This window comes from Danio aesculapii, chromosome 18, assembly GCF_903798145.1.
Source record: "Danio aesculapii chromosome 18, fDanAes4.1, whole genome shotgun sequence".
NCBI lineage: Eukaryota > Metazoa > Chordata > Actinopteri > Cypriniformes > Danionidae > Danio > Danio aesculapii.
In genome coordinates, this window is record NC_079452.1 from 11,533,101 (window position 1) to 11,552,501 (window position 19,401).

At 31.8% G+C, this 19,401-nt stretch overlaps 1 protein-coding gene across 2 annotated transcripts in view; it reads right to left on the reverse strand.

Annotated features, from left to right (window-relative positions):
* vaspb (vasodilator stimulated phosphoprotein b) overlaps positions 1–19,401 on the reverse strand; it is a 115,857-nt gene that overhangs the window by 19,953 nt on the left and 76,503 nt on the right. For both annotated transcript variants that reach the window (XM_056478057.1, XM_056478055.1), the window contains exons 5-6: positions 3,557–3,699; positions 17–267 (exon numbers count right to left, since the gene is read on the reverse strand). In XM_056478057.1, coding sequence (XP_056334032.1) covers positions 17–267; positions 3,557–3,699 — 394 coding nt within the window. The remainder of the gene's footprint in view (positions 1–16; positions 268–3,556; positions 3,700–19,401) is intronic.

Consider the following 19,401-nt stretch of genomic DNA (forward strand, 5'->3'; position numbering starts at 1 on the left):
TTGTGAATAGTCTCACCTTGGGCACTTTGCGAAGTTTGGCAGCTGCAAGGGCAGCAGCGAGACCACCACCACCTCCAGGTCCTCCACCTCCATCACCTCCTCCAGAAGAGGGCAGTGGAGGAGCAGGAGGCGGTGGAGCTCCTCCTCCTGAAGGCGGAGGCCCAGGTGGTGGAGGAGGTCCAGATGGAGGGGGTCCAGGGGGAGGTGGGGGTCCCGGGGGAGCCGGAGGGCCTCCAGGGGCCAAAGGCGGTGCTGGAGGAATCACAACTAAAGAAAAAGAAAAACAGCAAATGTTCATTGAGCTACTGTCTTTCAAATAATACATTAAAATATTAATTTTGGACAAAAAGGTATTTAAAAAGACTAAAAGATTATGTAATTGAATTTCTTTTGTTAGGAAAAACTACTCATCCAAAAAAGCACAGTGTAATGTACCATCATTTAAAGATAATACAGTAGGAAAACATACTCGTTAAAAAACTCTTAAAGGGACAGTTCACCCAAAAATGAACATTACCTCATAATTTATTCCCCCATAAACCTTTATGAGTTTTTCCTCTTCTGTTGATCACAAAAGAAGATATTCTGAAGAATGCTGATAGCCCAACGACTTCCATAGTGGGAAATAAAGTTACTATGGAAGTCAATGGGTTTAAACCAGTGGTTTCCAAAGTGGGGTTCGAGACCACCCGAGAGGCTGTGAGACAATGGGGGAGGAGGGGGGGAGGGTTGGTGTCTTTGGTAAATTACAAAAGTCTAATTAATTTTATGAAACCATTAGAATTACCATATTTTACCCATTAAAAGTAGTTAATATATATTATTTAGTTACTATAGTAGCTTATTTTGCTAGTTCTATTGGATTGCGCCCCCTAGGGTGATTATATTATATTGAAGACGCAGCAATAGCGTCAGATGCAGCAGGCTGATTTTATGGCACCAGGTTAAACTTTCTGACACATTTACATCACTCAAATGCATTCAAAAAATTAAATGAAGAATAGACTTGGGCCTATTGTTGTGTGTGCACCGTTGCATGCAAGGTTTCTGAGGATATTGGGGGTCGTGAGGCACTTATTTTGTTTGTTTTGGAGGTCGTGGGCTGAAAAGTTTGGAAACCTCTGGTTTAAGCAACCAGCATTTTACTAAATATCTTCTTTTGTGATCAACAGAAGAAAGTCAAATAGGCTTTAAACAATTGAAGGGTGAGCGAATGATGGAAGATTATTCATTTTTGGGTGAACTATCTATATAAATATCAGTGACTCGTGGATGTTTTCCATTTATTTACATTAACAGATTACATTATGGGAGTATGATCTTCAAAAAGTTGAACAAAGTTACTTTTATTGCTATTTTTAACAGTCTGGCTTGGTTACATAATTATAATGCGGGTAATGAGCTGAGTGTTTGTGCAAGATATCAAGGTCACATAATGCAATATGTAGGCATAAATAAAAAAAGAACATCTGTGAATCTCAAGCTATGGGCAAATATTATATTACCATATTTTTAAGTGTATATACATTATGGTTAACCACAATTATTAACAGCATCATATTTAAATAAATATGCCTAGAAAACAAATAGATTTTTAGGACTAGTTATTTCATTTGTGTTTATTTTAAAGAGGTAATGGTAAAATTTGTAATTAGATATTTTAATAACTATTTAACTATTTATAGTATTATTTATAGTAACTATGTTCATAATAACTACACAATTTGAATCATTAATTAAGCATTAGCAAATAGTTAATTCATAATTTGTTAAGTATAAACTCTACAGTACATTGATAGACGTTAGTAAGCAGTTTATAACTGCAGATACAAATGCTGCATTCTTGACTTATAAACACATGTATAATGAGCTTAATAGTTGCATTTTCGTACTTTGTTAATGATTATTTGTTTTATTAAGTATTGTGTTATTTACAAACTAGATATTTAATAATAGTTGATATTTTAAGATCATTCATAATGTGTAAGTAAATGGGTCACACTTTAAAATAAGGTTCATTAGATAATGTTATTAATGCATTTACTACCATGAACAAACAATGAACAATACATTTACTACAGTATTTGTTCATGTTAGTTAACGTTAGTTTATGAAAATTTTTACCGGAGAGGTTTTCGCATCTGGAAATGGTGAAATCCGAATTTGCAGCTCGTCTCCTTTTAAACGCAGTTCCAGTTTGTGTAAGTGTGTAATCAGTGTTCTTTATTTATGTTTATTCAGAGGCAAAGTTAGTTCGTATTGTCAGCAGTACTCTTTCAGTTTTTAAAGACATACCTTAGTCAAAATTATTTAGTTACTAAGTTTACAGTACGTTAATATCACTACAATATTATGGACTGAAAGATCCGCTGTAAATGCTGCTCTCTGAATGTAAATATGTAAACACCTTATCAAACTATTACCGTCGTGTAGGATTTTTGCTGCATTTTGTGACAGGATAGTCTACACACACACACACGGCTTTCTGACGCTACCTACCGAGTGCATCTAAGTTACAAAGAAATGCAGAGGTTTTTTTTTCTCCCATACATCGTATCCTGTGTGGTATCAAACATTCCATTAAAACAACACTCTTCCAGCAGTTCCTCGCATCCAATATCTTGTTTGTCACGGGGGGCATGCATGAAATGTTCCTGAATGAAAGTGCCAAACTGCAGTTTAAGTCAACAAATTAATAATTTGGCAAATAATTTGATTACTGATGTCCATGTAAATGTAGTCAACGTCTTTCTCCAATGCGTCTGTGTTTGTGTTGCCGTTGTGAAAATCAGCTTGTGCACGTACTGAAACTCCCGTTTTCATGCAAACCCTTCCCTCTTTCACCACTCGACATTCCCACCTAACAAAGCTGGACACACCCCCTGACTTTTTCAAACTAGAGGTGTGAAAACACCCTGCTGAGTCACCCTGGGGGTAGGGGGGCGGGGGTTTCATGGCCCTTTAATATGCATAGTAACCATTACTGTATGCCTGAATAATAAAATATATAAATGTTGATTTCAATTGTTTATTAATCATTTACTAACTCATTCTGAATGATCTTAAAAGCCACCAACTACTCTTAAATACAAATGGTTTGTAAATAACACAATACTGAATTTAGTAATGAACAATAAATAAATAACAACGCATGAAAATACAATCATCAAGCTCAATATAAATGTTCTTATAAGTCAAGAATACAGAATTTGTAGCTGTATTTATAAACTGCTTACTAATGTCTATTAATGTAGACATGCTTAACAGATAATGAATTCACTATTTGCTAATGCTTTATAAATGATTAAGTGTGTAAAAGTGTTACCGATTTTGTACTTTCAAAGAAAATATTTCAAACATTACAGAAGACACTTTAAACTTTTCTTTTTATATAAAATTCACTTTTGTAAATTTAATTTGATGCAGAAACCAAAAAGGGATATCTTGTCTTTTCCTATATTTATACCCCTCATAGACCATAAAAACACCTTTGCTGGTCTTTACTCAGAAATAAGTGCAAACTCATGTCCACTGAGGTAAAAGAGTTTCTGCTGACCTGAAGCTACTGGCCGTTCTCTCTCTTGTCGTTCTCTCTCTTGTCTTTCTCTCTCTTGTCTTTCCCTTTCCTGCCGTTCTCTCTCTTGTCTCTCTCTTTCTTGTCTCTCTCTCTCTTGCTGTTCCAGCCTCTGCTGTTCCAATCTGCAGAGAAAAACAACATTTAAATGTAAAATACACAAAAAAACTAGCATATACAGTTGAAGTCTAAATTATTAGACCTTCTGAATTATTAGCACCCCTGTATAATTTTTTCCCAATTTCTGTTTAACCAAAAGAAGATTTTTTCAACACATTTCTAAACATAATAGTTTTAATAATTAATTAATAACAATTAAGTACATTATATTTTAGTAGATATTTTTCAAGATACTAGTATTCAGCTTAAAGTGCAATTTAAAGGCTTAACTAGGTTAATTAGGCAATTTTGATTAATTAGGCAAGTCATTGTATAACGATGGTTTGTTCTGTAGACAATTAAAAAATATATTGCTTAAGGAGGCTAATAATATTGACTTTAAAATAGCTTTTAAAATATTAAAAACTGCTTTTATTCTAGCCGAAATAAAACAAATAAGACTTTCTCCAGAAGAAAAAAACATAGGAAAAACCCTGGAAAATTCCTTGCTCTGTTGAACATCATTCAGGAAATATTTGATAAAGGGAAAAAAAAAAAAAAACACAGGAAGGCTAATAATTTTGACTTCAACTGTATATGTTGTTCACCAGCATGTAACCATTAACCAGCCATTAAGCATGCAAATGTACTGTAAATATATTAAATACTAACTTAAAATCGTTAGTTGCTCCACAAGTAAATTCTGAAAATTGGGGAAAATTTGACATCTAGTTTTAGTTCCATTCAAGATTCAATTGCACATGCTGCAATTTAAGAAAATATGTGCAGTTACAAAAAAAAACACCAGCAAATTGAAAAAAGATCTTAAGCAAAATCCTCAGAGTAAAACTTACTCAGTTCAGAGAGTATTTGGTCCCTCTTAAAATAAGGGCAAACAGGTAGGTAATAAAAAAGCTGTTGTCTGTGGAGTTGCTTAATGATCCTCTGCTGAGATTTTGAGAGATTCAATGTTTTATATTTCAGCTTATTTCATCTAAGGCTGTGACTTTTGTGTTACTATTCTGTGTTTCTGCTTATTAACAGCAGGTGTTGATCATCAGTGCTCAATCATCGCCTAATTATTCCTTCCATTGTCTCATTAACTTGAGTAACTTTAACTCAATTTTGAGAGGGACCAAATACTATCTAAACCATGAGTCTCAAACTCAATTTCTGGAGGGCCGCAGTTTTGCTCCCACCCTATCAAACACAGCTGCAAATATTTTCGGTGTTAAAAAAAGTCATGAACACCTTTATTAGTTGGATTAGCTCTGTTTGATCAGGGTTGGAGCAAAACTGTGCAGAGCTGCGGCCCTCCAGGAAATGAGTTTGAGACCTATGCTCTAAACTACGGTGGTTGGGAAGTGCAAAACAATATTACAAAGTGTGAAACACACTTACAAAGCAAGACGAATTTACATTTTGAAAAACATTTTTACCTATCATAAGACACAATAGAGAGAGGAATATGGGGCGGCTTGTGTCAAGAAATTTGATTGATGACGGCCACGCCCCTTTTAGGCGGGACTTCCGGTTTAAGCCCCGCCCCTTTTTAATATACATTTAATAATTCCGGTAATTAGATTCTTATCAGTTTAATTAAAATAATAATTCCGGTAAATAGATTCTTATCAGTTTAATTAAATGAATAATTCCGGTAATTAAATTATAATTCCGGTAATTAAATTATAGTTCCGGTAATTAAATAATAATTACGGTAATTATATTCTTATCAGTTTAATTAAATTATTATTAATTCCTGTAATTAATTCTTAATTGTAATATTAATTTAAAAATAGATATTATAATATTAATAATTAGATTTTAATCAAATTAAATAAAATATATCAACCGTTATTAAAACCATATTTTAATTATTGTACTACATTATATTATATTTTAATTATTGTACTACATTATATTATATTTTAATTATTGTAATACATTATATTTTAATTATTGCAATAAATATAATATAATTATAATTATATACTATTATACACTATTATATTATACTAATATATTATATTATATTATATTTTAATATAATTAATAAACTATTAGTATCTCCCATGTGGTCTTGCCTGCGCTCTGGTATGACCATACTGGCTCGATGTGTATGTGTGTGTGTGTGTCTCTGGTAGGGGTGTGGGCCTGGCTCTGACTGTGTGTCTGTCTTGGTAATTTGAAGACGGTTGAAGACTGCTTGTGAAAGATAGAAGACATATCTGATGACTGTTACAATGCAATCGCTATATGCTACTATGTGATAAGAGAACGTAATGGTTGCGCTTGTTTAATAAACGCGAACGTCCGCTTACATGGCTATCAGTCAGTGTGGCTCTTACCGGCTGTTTAGGCATGGGTGTGTCTGTGTGTGAGCGATGATAAGGTAAACTTATCCTTTAGACAGCATCCCGTCAACTATTTGTGAAAGATATATATCAGAAATGGAGCATGTATCTGATTGATATGTTGATAGGTGATTAGAAAGTGTGCTGATATTGCATATCTATATATTCACATGCAGCCAACTGTGTGCATGTGTGTGTGTGTATGCCTGGGTCTGGTTGTGTCTGCTTGAATTCACGACGCAGTATTTAATGAATCTGCCTTTATTATTGCTCATTAATGGGTTATGTTGTTTTCACATTATTACTACATTAAACTAATACATATTTTAAGACAGACAAAAGATCATCAGTCATATGATTTTAATGTATCTTTTATCGAAACCATCTAATTAAAATATATTTACAATATTAATCCAGCAAATAACAAATCTTAATATGTATTGACGTCAAATTATCACACCTTGTAAAACAATTTATCTAAAAATGTAATGTTCTAAACTGTTGGTTGAAAAACACAGATGTAAATTCCAGTTGTCTTTGTGATTAATGAAAAGTTTTATTATGAAAAACATTTTAAACTGAATGTTTTTCTTTTGACTAACACATTTTCAGTATATTTACATGCATGTTCTGTATTTTATGGCACACATTGTAGTATAATTAATCTAAAAACGTAATGTTTTGCACACTGGTCATCACTGGTGTAGATTTTAAAATAAATGATTTAAAATAAAAGATTTACTAAAAGGTCTTATCAGTCTTTAGACAGTATTGTTATTTCAGTTTCAAAAGGTAAATAACATGTATTACTCATAGTAATTGTACTGCTCACAATTGAAGCCAGGCAACTTAGTTACGGAATTTTAGATTCAAACTGATTTAAATTCCTTGAAAATACTTGACAATATAAAGAGAAATATAGAGATTATTCCGAATATAAAACAAAAATGTAAACAAAAATGATTTCCAGTTTATCTAAAACAGTACAGCTCTATCCCTTAGTTAACTTTACTTAATGTTATACAGTAAAATGTATTAGTTTATCTACTGGATCCACCATTTATGTTCACATAACAGTGTTAAATCAAGTAAGCCTACACATTTGTCAAAATAAGTCAAGTTTAAAGGTAGTTCTTATAAGTAGACAGAGCAAATGATGCTTTTCTTTTACCATTAGATTTAGATGAATCAAGATTATTGATACTACACACATTTTGTAGTGAGTCTATATGTTTCTTTAAATTGAAGGTTTTTTCATTGACATACACATTGTCAAATTAACAATCTAAAATCAAACAATGTTTTTTCACTCTGAATATAAAACGTTATCACACATAAAAGTGATGTTTAAAATACTATTCATTAAACTTAACGCATGACTAGAGTTTTGTTTTTACAAGCCAGAAACATTGAGCTAAATCAAGCTTTTGATTTTGCACTCTGTTGCACTTTTTTCAACACAAAATGTAAGCTTTTTATGCATCTGCTAAAAATCTGTAATTTTGAGCCACTGTCAGTGTTTGTATGTTACAAAGCATACATGTTTTTAAAACTGTCAGCTCTCAAAAGTTACTTATTGTTGTTCCCTTTCTTCTGGAGTTTTTAAGAACAACATTGCAGGGGCTTCGTCAAACATAAAGATACATTTCAAACATTAGATTCATACTGACACACAAGTCTTTGTAAAATTTAAGAGAGAAAATCAGTAAGAAAAAGATTAAAACAAGAATAGTTTCATTTGGGGGGAAAAAAAAGTGATAATATGAAATACATTGGTTACACCAATATGGTCTAATGGTTAGAATTTCTGGGTTTTATGATATGGGAATATTTTTAAACTCTAATTTGTCCCAAGTAACATTAATAACAACACTTAGCCACAGTTATTTGTATCGTAGTTGAATGCTACACGCTATACTGTCAACAAAGCACATTAATATCAAAGAGTAAATACATTTTATTTTAAGAATACTTTGCAGTAAACTTTAATGAATGAATTTTATCAATCTTTTAATGCAGAATGTTTTTGAAACCACTGTCATCTGACCAAATTATTTGACCTAATTCAAGCGACTGTTTTCTGTTGCACTTTTTAACACAAAATGTCTTTGCAAACTTTTTGCATATGTGTTAAAACTCTCAAAGCATCTGTTATGATGCATACAGTAAAAGACACAATAACCATTTCTACTGTCAATGATATTTTGTTGTCTAATTCTTCACAATATGTTTTCCCAAGAACTATGAATCTACAAAACTAAATTGAATACTTGCCACTAAATCTGCATTAATATCTTTTTGCGACAGTGTCTAAGGTACAGTGTATTAGAACTGTATTCTTTTCAACTGTCGTAAAAGTTTGAGTTGTAAATGTTTTGGTTTTAAACCAGAGACAACCAACAATATTATGTATACCTTTTGTTCATACAGTTTTTCAAATGAATGAGAAATTATAAAATTGTACGTCAGTACTTCTAGATTTAAAACTAAATTGGGTGACAGTTTTTAGTTTGTCTTTCTAAACTGACTACAAAACCGTTACACGTTAGAACTGTGTGTTATTATGGGTGTCTTAAACGTCAACCAACTTTAATAAATGATCTACAGTTTATACCTTTATGCTTTAAACAAGTAACCACTCTTTGACACACTATGCAACATTTTAATTTTGTAATTATTTAAATATACATTTGGCATAATTACAGGTCTTAAATCAATTTCTACAATGTTTCTATGATTGTTACATGCCATCATGTTTTGCGTCTAGCTCATTTTCTAACTTTTTTACAGGAAAGGCATAGACACTTTTCAGAACAAGCAATAGGTCATTTATACCGCTAGACTTTGAATGCACCAATTAACACATGGCCACTCTTGCAAGTTTACTTTAAGTTATAACGTTTGTATGTAAACCTGATCCTGTGTATGAAAACCACCTATGACTAGGTTGGGTAATGAAATGCCAAGCAGGTTTTTTTTCTTTATAAATGCTTGTAGAATTTAAAATCTACTTGGTTACATTAAAACATTTTACTTGTTTAACACAAAATCATAAGTTTACTTAAGCTGATAAACTTTTTCTTTCAAGCAAATATACACTGAAATAGAGTAGTGCATAATGAACAAACATGGATTGCATAGGAATAATAAAGGCAAATCAACTAAGAAAAAAATATATGTATATACAGTCATACATTGAAGAAAAACAGGATACACCAGAACACTGTAACGACATTACTGAATATCTAACCAGCAAAGAAATTCTACTAAAAGCATTCTGTCGTGTTCAAGAATGTGGTTGGTCAAAACTTCCACAATCTCAGCTATATTTGCTATTTTGTTTTGTGAAAGCAGTGACACACAAATATCTGTTATATATGTAGACATGCATAGAACCTGCGTTACTCCCATCTCATCATTCCATCCAGTCAGCACCTCAAGAATTTTTGTAATGGTTGCACAGACAGCATCATTGCTACGAACACACAGGTGAGTCAATTGATTTATCGTATCGCCCCATGAGTTTAAGGCACCTCTCACAACGTCCATTTCTCTCTTGAGATTTTTCACACGTTTGCCATCTCCTGCACAATCATGATTAGAATCAAACGCATCATTGATGATCCTCTCCAGAAGAAAGACCATACGGTCCCTATAATGCTGTTTAAACATGTCGTCCACAATAGACCTCATTTGACAATCAAAAGCAGGGTCGCACTTGCACTCAGGCCTTTCATGCGCATTAGAGTCAGCATTTTGAAAACAATAGCAATCCGCCATTTTTGCAAGGGGCTGTCAGAAGAAATCAGAAAATAATTGTTTAGAAAACTTTTTTATTTAATCACAATACAAAGTTTGTACCATAATCTGTGTAGAACATATGCAGTAGTACCTTAAGGATGCTGCTGTTGTCCTTAAGCAGCAATAGTTCAGTCCTAATAGCTCAGTGCAAACAAGACCATAGGTAGTCCTCAAAGTTAGTACATTTTTATGTCTTTAATCTTCTTTTTACTCCTGATCAATGGGTTCTTGTAGAAAGTTCTGGGGTCGGTGACTGTGCCCAAAAGCATTACTCCTTGGTAGCTAGAAGTAATAATGGGCGCTTTATCTACACATTCAATCAGGTCCGCCTTCACTCACTAGGGCGGTACTATGAACATCTGCCATGGTGTCATAAAAGTCATGAATAAACATTTAGTTAACATCTTTTATTTAAGACGTAGGCGTGATGATGTAGGGATACCTATTTTGATTAAACAAAATAAAAAAATACAGGATCATACCGTAAATATATTCACAATGAAATATTTTAGAGAACTAATATTATAGAATTTTATATTTCATGGAGGTTTTAGGTTGACAAAATATAATGCTTAGCTGAAGACATTTCAAAACTGGTTGCCATACAAATGGACAATCAAATAAATTTGAATGTTTTTACGCAAATATGTACACGCTTTTCAACATTATTCTGCAGTCTGAATTGTTCATTATAGTTGTTTATTTGGTTTCCTATTAGGGCTCAAAGCAGTCACATATTTAATTGAAAATTTGCTTATTTCATGATAGTGTTCTTTTTAAAGAATTAAGAATTGAGAAGAAATACGCTTACATCTACACATACATATTCATTTTGGAATTAAAAATGTAATGATACAAGACACGCTATTTATTTTAAGTGAAATATACTTGTAAGAAAATACAATTACATTTATGAAATGACCCATATTCCATAACTTATTGCAATGCCTTTGAGGTAAAGAAAGAGAGAGTTTAAGAGCCGTTATCCATAATTGGTTATTAGATTAAAGTTTTTTTAAAAAGTCGAGTTTGGTTAAAAATCTAGGCCTACTTAAATTGGATCTGTTAAAACATAAAGAAGTTAAAGTTATGCAGTATACGTTCTGGTGACATATAAACATTCACTTTAGCATCACTATAGTATAGATAATCTACGAGTACCAACATTCACCAATTTGATACAAACTGTACCAAAACTGTTTCATATGTTTGTTGCTGAGTAGCAATAAGTATTTTTGTTTTATTTCTATGTTATGTGATACTAAATCTATTTTCAGACCTATCATTTTAGTGACATACTTATAATAAAGTTGAAAAAACAAGATAATAAATTTAGTTAGACATCATGTGCTTGACATTTTAGTAAATAGTTAAAGCTACTGATTGTGCTAATTGAATATTTAGCATTTTGAAAGGTAAATATGTGTCAGGGTATGTAAAGCTGTCGCCTCTGGCTTGTTTGGTTGTGATTGGTGGAATGTTTCCACAAACTGAAATATTAAAGTGTTTTTATTCACTATTCTGCAACTTTGATGCAATCTACACTGTAAAAGAAATATACTAAAGTACATATCATGCTGTTTTGTAAAAGCACACAGACATGCCGCCAAAAAAAAATGCACTTCCTGGGACAAACCTTTTGTATTGCTGAAAATCTGTAATATTTTAATGTGTTGGTCAGGATGTAAGCATACAGCTTACAAATAACTGACTATTTGTACTATGTACAGTGATGTACACATTTCAAGTGTAATAGATGAGTATATAGCAGAAAACAACTAGTCTCATATGTCATGTTGGTGTTCAGAGGTTTAAAACGTACTCAAAAATACTATACAAGTGAAAGATTAAACAGGGTGGTGAACATTGTACACATATAAGGGTATAATCGTTTGGACAATACATATTTGAGTAAAAAAATTGTGCTAGATTTAAATAGTACTTGTGTAATAGTAAAAGTAACAACAATAATGAATTTATAGATTGTTGTTTAAACTTTAAAATCTGTCACCACACAGCATGAATGGACGACATACAATGCTTTATCATGCTTTAGAACTGTCTGTGTTTATTTGTATTTAACTATCAAACTACAGGCACTAAATATAAATTATTCATCATGCTTAAAGTTGTAAAACCTTTGAATTAACTTGTGCAGATGTTGAATTGTTAGAGTCAAGCCTTTTGTGGGATCAAAAGCAAAAAAGTCAATATTTTCATGTTTATGGTGTTCTTTTTAGCATAGAGTATACTGTAAAAGTATATTTTCAAGTGTGACAGTAGTAAACATTAAGAGCACAAGTCGCTAACTATAACATTTTTATTTGTACATCCTGTTATCTTATAAGAATAGTCACTAGGGATAGTTTGTTATTGAAAACATGACATGCAATTTGTAGTAGCCATTTTGGCAACAGCTGAAGTAATCGCTGAGCATTTTTTCTCAGAATAAGTGCAATGTTCGATTACTTGTGGGTTTTGAAAAAGTTCATATTTATTTGTAATAAAAATAACGCAGGCTTCAAACATTAATCAAACATGTAATGAACTTATGGTCAAAATATACTTGTTGCTGATCCAATATAGCACATAAATGTACATTAAATACCCTAGAGATTATGCTGTACAATTTAGTTACAATTAAAATATACAAAATTTAGTATTTTCAAAATATGGCATTTCAAGATAGCAAATTGTTAAGTGCTTTGAAGTATACTGGCCTTTTGTCTAGCTGCAAGTATACTTTTTATGTTTTTGTGTTTTCATTTTATATTTTTTTCAGTGCAGTAAGCAGTTAAATTTGTGTAATTATAAGAATACTGTCTTTTATAAAGATTTGACATTTGACATGTTCGTTGACAATTTAGGATTTTTCGCAGCAATTAATTTCAGTTACTGTAAGTCAACTAAAACAAATTTATTCTCTGTCTTAATACTTGTGTCTGTACACAAAAAATAACGTAGGCATATGTTAAATTTCCAATCAATCAAAAGGAGTACTTAGAACACAAACTGTAATAACCTTGTAAGCATATGACAATGAACAAGCATAGGACAAATAACTAAACCTTTTCTGTTTTTACAAGTTTAATATTTACTTAAGTGAGGTTTATTGTTAATTGTAGTCAAATAGATACTTAATAAATACTTCAGTACACCAATCAGCTAACATTATTCAAGTACTTTACATCTGTGAGCTTGTAACTTTTTCAAAAACCAATCTAAAAATGTGACAATATAATTTAAACATGTTCATAAAGACAGTCATTTCATTGTGTAAGTTATTTATGGTCATATTTTGGTAATTTCATCAAGCAGGATTTTGACCCCGAGTAATATGATAAATGTTTACTTGAAAACAGAAATAATGTAAATAAATACCATGCCAGTTACAAATTAAATAGTAGACAATATCAGATGAGTGAATTTCTGTAGTTTGAATTGAAGCTGAATGTCTTTTTTTATGTAAGCTGTAATCACTATCACAGGGGGAGGGTTCTCGTGAAATACTTTATAGGATAAATTTATGTACATTCTGAAAATTAAGTTTCATGTATATTATTTAATTATTAGGTTAAATGTTACATTTTAATTTTATTGACTTTAAAAAGTGAGAAACCCTAAATTACTTAAATGTGTTTGCTCCACAATCACTTGGATGTTCTGACAATATCGGAAAAAAAAACAATTATTCATTAATTCTTAAGAAGAAGTTTGTAATAGATTCAATAAAAATAAACTTAAAACCTACAGTACATTAACAGCTCAGACAGAATAATTTGTGATAGTGGTTTGTCCCAGGAAGCGGTTGCAAGTGCATGTTTTTGGCGACATGTCTGTGTGCTTTTACAAAACAGCATGATATGTACTTTTGTATATTTCTTTTACAGTGTAGATTGCATCAAAGTTGCAGAATAGTGAATAAAAAACACTTTAAAATTTCAGTTTGTGGAAACATTCCACCAATCACAACCAAACAAGCCAGAGGCGACAGCTTTACATACCCTGACACATATTTACCTTTCAAAATGCTAAATATTCAATTAGCACAATCAGTAGCTTTAACTATTTACTAAAATGTCAAGCACATGATGTTTAACTAAATTTATTAGCTTGTTTTTTCAACTTTATTATAAGTATATCACTAAAATGATAGGTTTCACATAACAAGGTTTAGTATCACATAACATAGAAATAAAACAAAAATACTTATTGCTACTCGGCAACAAACATATGCAAACAGTTTTGGTACAGTTTGTATCAAATTGGTGAATGTTGGTACTCGTATATTATCTATACTATAGTGATGCTAAAGTGTATGTTTAAATGTCACCAGAACGTATACTGCATAACTTTAATTTCTTTATGTTTTAACAGATCCAATTTAAGTAGGCCTAGATTTTTAACCAAACTCGACTTTTTAAAATAACTTTAATCTAATAACCAATTATGGATAACGGCTCTTAAACTCTCTCTTTCTTTACCTCAAAGGCATTGCAATAAGTTATGGAATATGGGTTATTTCATAAATGTAACTGTATTTTCTTACAAGTATATTTCACTTAAAATAAATAGCGTGTCTTGTATCGTTACATTTTTAATTCGAAAACGAATATGTAAGTGTAGATGTAAGCGTATTTCTTCTCAATCATTCTTTTAAAAAGAACACTATCATGAAAGATGCTAATTTTTAATTAAATATGTGACTGCTTTGAGCCCTAATAGGAAACCAAATAAACAACTATAATGAACAATTCAGACCGCAGAATAATGTTGAAAAGCGTGTACATATTTGCGTAAAAACATTCAAATAAATTTTATTGTCCATTTGTATGGCAACCATTTTTGAAATGTCTTCAGCTAAGCATTATATTTTGTCAACCTAAAACTTCCATGAAATAAAAAATTCTAGAATATTAGTTCTCTAAAATATTTCATTGTGAATATATTTACGGTATGATCCTGTATTTTTTATTTTGTTTAATCAAAATAGGTATCCCTACATCATCACGCCTATGTCTTAAATAAAAGATGTTAACTAAATGTTTATTCATGACTTTTATGACACCATGGCAGATGTTCATAGTACCGCCCCAGTAAGTGAAGGCGGACCTGATTGAATGTGTAGATAAAGCGCCCATTATTACTTCTAGCTACCAAGGAGTAATGCTTTTGGGCACAGTCACCGACCCTAGAACTTTCTACAAGAACCCATTGATCAGGAGTAAAAAGAAGATTAAAGACATAAAAAGGTACTAACTTTGAGGACCACAGTGCCTACTTTGGTCTTGTTTGCACTGAGCTATTAGGACTGAACTATTGCTGCTTAAGGACAACAGCAGCATCCTTAAGGTACTACTGCACATGTTCTACACAGATTATGGTACAAACTTTGTATTGTGATTAAATAAAAAAGTTTTCTAAACAATTATTTTCTGATTTCTTCTGACAGCCCCTTGCAAAAATGGCGGATTGCTATTGTTTTCAAAATGCTGACTCTAATGCGCATGAAAGGCCTGAGTGCAAGTGCGACCCTGCTTTTGATTGTCAAATGAGGTCTATTGTGGACGACATGTTTAAACAGCATTATAGGGACCGTATGGTCTTTCTTCTGGAGAGGATCATCAATGATGCGTTTGATTCTAATCATGATTGTGCAGGAGATGGCAAACGTGTGAAAAATCTCAAGAGAGAAATGGACGTTGTGAGAGGTGCCTTAAACTCATGGGGCGATACGATAAATCAATTGACTCACCTGTGTGTTCGTAGCAATGATGCTGTCTGTGCAACCATTACAAAAATTCTTGAGGTGCTGACTGGATGGAATGATGAGATGGGAGTAACGCAGGTTCTATGCATGTCTACATATATAACAGATATTTGTGTGTCACTGCTTTCACAAAACAAAATAGCAAATATAGCTGAGATTGTGGAAGTTTTGACCAACCACATTCTTGAACACGACAGAATGCTTTTAGTAGAATTTCTTTGCTGGTTAGATATTCAGTAATGTCGTTACAGTGTTCTGGTGTATCCTGTTTTTCTTCAATGTATGACTGTATATACATATATTTTTTTCTTAGTTGATTTGCCTTTATTATTCCTATGCAATCCATGTTTGTTCATTATGCACTACTCTATTTCAGTGTATATTTGCTTGAAAGAAAAAGTTTATCAGCTTAAGTAAACTTATGATTTTGTGTTAAACAAGTAAAATGTTTTAATGTAACCAAGTAGATTTTAAATTCTACAAGCATTTATAAAGAAAAAAAACCTGCTTGGCATTTCATTACCCAACCTAGTCATAGGTGGTTTTCATACACAGGATCAGGTTTACATACAAACGTTATAACTTAAAGTAAACTTGCAAGAGTGGCCATGTGTTAATTGGTGCATTCAAAGTCTAGCGGTATAAATGACCTATTGCTTGTTCTGAAAAGTGTCTATGCCTTTCCTGTAAAAAAGTTAGAAAATGAGCTAGACGCAAAACATGATGGCATGTAACAATCATAGAAACATTGTAGAAATTGATTTAAGACCTGTAATTATGCCAAATGTATATTTAAATAATTACAAAATTAAAATGTTGCATAGTGTGTCAAAGAGTGGTTACTTGTTTAAAGCATAAAGGTATAAACTGTAGATCATTTATTAAAGTTGGTTGACGTTTAAGACACCCATAATAACACACAGTTCTAACGTGTAACGGTTTTGTAGTCAGTTTAGAAAGACAAACTAAAAACTGTCACCCAATTTAGTTTTAAATCTAGAAGTACTGACGTACAATTTTATAATTTCTCATTCATTTGAAAAACTGTATGAACAAAAGGTATACATAATATTGTTGGTTGTCTCTGGTTTAAAACCAAAACATTTACAACTCAAACTTTTACGACAGTTGAAAAGAATACAGTTCTAATACACTGTACCTTAGACACTGTCGCAAAAAGATATTAATGCAGATTTAGTGGCAAGTATTCAATTTAGTTTTGTAGATTCATAGTTCTTGGGAAAACATATTGTGAAGAATTAGACAACAAAATATCATTGACAGTAGAAATGGTTATTGTGTCTTTTACTGTATGCATCATAACAGATGCTTTGAGAGTTTTAACACATATGCAAAAAGTTTGCAAAGACATTTTGTGTTAAAAAGTGCAACAGAAAACAGTCGCTTGAATTAGGTCAAATAATTTGGTCAGATGACAGTGGTTTCAAAAACATTCTGCATTAAAAGATTGATAAAATTCATTCATTAAAGTTTACTGCAAAGTATTCTTAAAATAAAATGTATTTACTCTTTGATATTAATGTGCTTTGTTGACAGTATAGCGTGTAGCATTCAACTACGATACAAATAACTGTGGCTAAGTGTTGTTATTAATGTTACTTGGGACAAATTAGAGTTTAAAAATATTCCCATATCATAAAACCCAGAAATTCTAACCATTAGACCATATTGGTGTAACCAATGTATTTCATATTATCACTTTTTTTTCCCCCCAAATGAAACTATTCTTGTTTTAATCTTTTTCTTACTGATTTTCTCTCTTAAATTTTACAAAGACTTGTGTGTCAGTATGAATCTAATGTTTGAAATGTATCTTATGTTTGACGAAGCCCCTGCAATGTTGTTCTTAAAAACTCCAGAAGAAAGGGAACAACAATAAGTAACTTTTGAGAGCTGACAGTTTTAAAAACATGTATGCTTTGTAACATACAAACACTGACAGTGGCTCAAAATTACAGATTTTTAGCAGATGCATAAAAAGCTTACATTTTGTGTTGAAAAAAGTGCAACAGAGTGCAAAATCAAAAGCTTGATTTAGCTCAATGTTTCTGGCTTGTAAAAACAAAACTCTAGTCATGCGTTAAGTTTAATGAATAGTATTTTAAACATCACTTTTATGTGTGATAACGTTTTATATTCAGAGTGAAAAAACATTGTTTGATTTTAGATTGTTAATTTGACAATGTGTATGTCAATGAAAAAACCTTCAATTTAAAGAAACATATAGACTCACTACAAAATGTGTGTAGTATCAATAATCTTGATTCATCTAAATCTAATGGTAAAAGAAAAGCATCATTTGCTCTGTCTACTTATAAGAACTACCTTTAAACTTGACTTATTTTGACAAATGTGTAGGCTTACTTGATTTAACACTGTTATGTGAACATAAATGGTGGATCCAGTAGATAAACTAATACATTTTACTGTATAACATTAAGTAAAGTTAACTAAGGGATAGAGCTGTACTGTTTTAGATAAACTGGAAATCATTTTTGTTTACATTTTTGTTTTATATTCGGAATAATCTCTATATTTCTCTTTATATTGTCAAGTATTTTCAAGGAATTTAAATCAGTTTGAATCTAAAATTCCGTAACTAAGTTGCCTGGCTTCAATTGTGAGCAGTACAATTACTATGAGTAATACATGTTATTTACCTTTTGAAACTGAAATAACAATACTGTCTAAAGACTGATAAGACCTTTTAGTAAATCTTTTATTTTAAATCATTTATTTTAAAATCTACACCAGTGATGACCAGTGTGCAAAACATTACGTTTTTAGATTAATTATACTACAATGTGTGCCATAAAATACAGAACATGCATGTAAATATACTGAAAATGTGTTAGTCAAAAGAAAAACATTCAGTTTAAAATGTTTTTCATAATAAAACTTTTCATTAATCACAAAGACAACTGGAATTTACATCTGTGTTTTTCAACCAACAGTTTAGAACATTACATTTTTAGATAAATTGTTTTACAAGGTGTGATAATTTGACGTCAATACATATTAAGATTTGTTATTTGCTGGATTAATATTGTAAATATATTTTAATTAGATGGTTTCGATAAAAGATACATTAAAATCATATGACTGATGATCTTTTGTCTGTCTTAAAATATGTATTAGTTTAATGTAGTAATAATGTGAAAACAACATAACCCATTAATGAGCAATAATAAAGGCAGATTCATTAAATACTGCGTCGTGAATTCAAGCAGACACAACCAGACCCAGGCATACACACACACACATGCACACAGTTGGCTGCATGTGAATATATAGATATGCAATATCAGCACACTTTCTAATCACCTATCAACATATCAATCAGATACATGCTCCATTTCTGATATATATCTTTCACAAATAGTTGACGGGATGCTGTCTAAAGGATAAGTTTACCTTATCATCGCTCACACACAGACACACCCATGCCTAAACAGCCGGTAAGAGCCACACTGACTGATAGCCATGTAAGCGGACGTTCGCGTTTATTAAACAAGCGCAACCATTACGTTCTCTTATCACATAGTAGCATATAGCGATTGCATTGTAACAGTCATCAGATATGTCTTCTATCTTTCACAAGCAGTCTTCAACCGTCTTCAAATTACCAAGACAGACACACAGTCAGAGCCAGGCCCACACCCCTACCAGAGACACACACACACACATACACATCGAGCCAGTATGGTCATACCAGAGCGCAGGCAAGACCACATGGGAGATACTAATAGTTTATTAATTATATTAAAATATAATATAATATA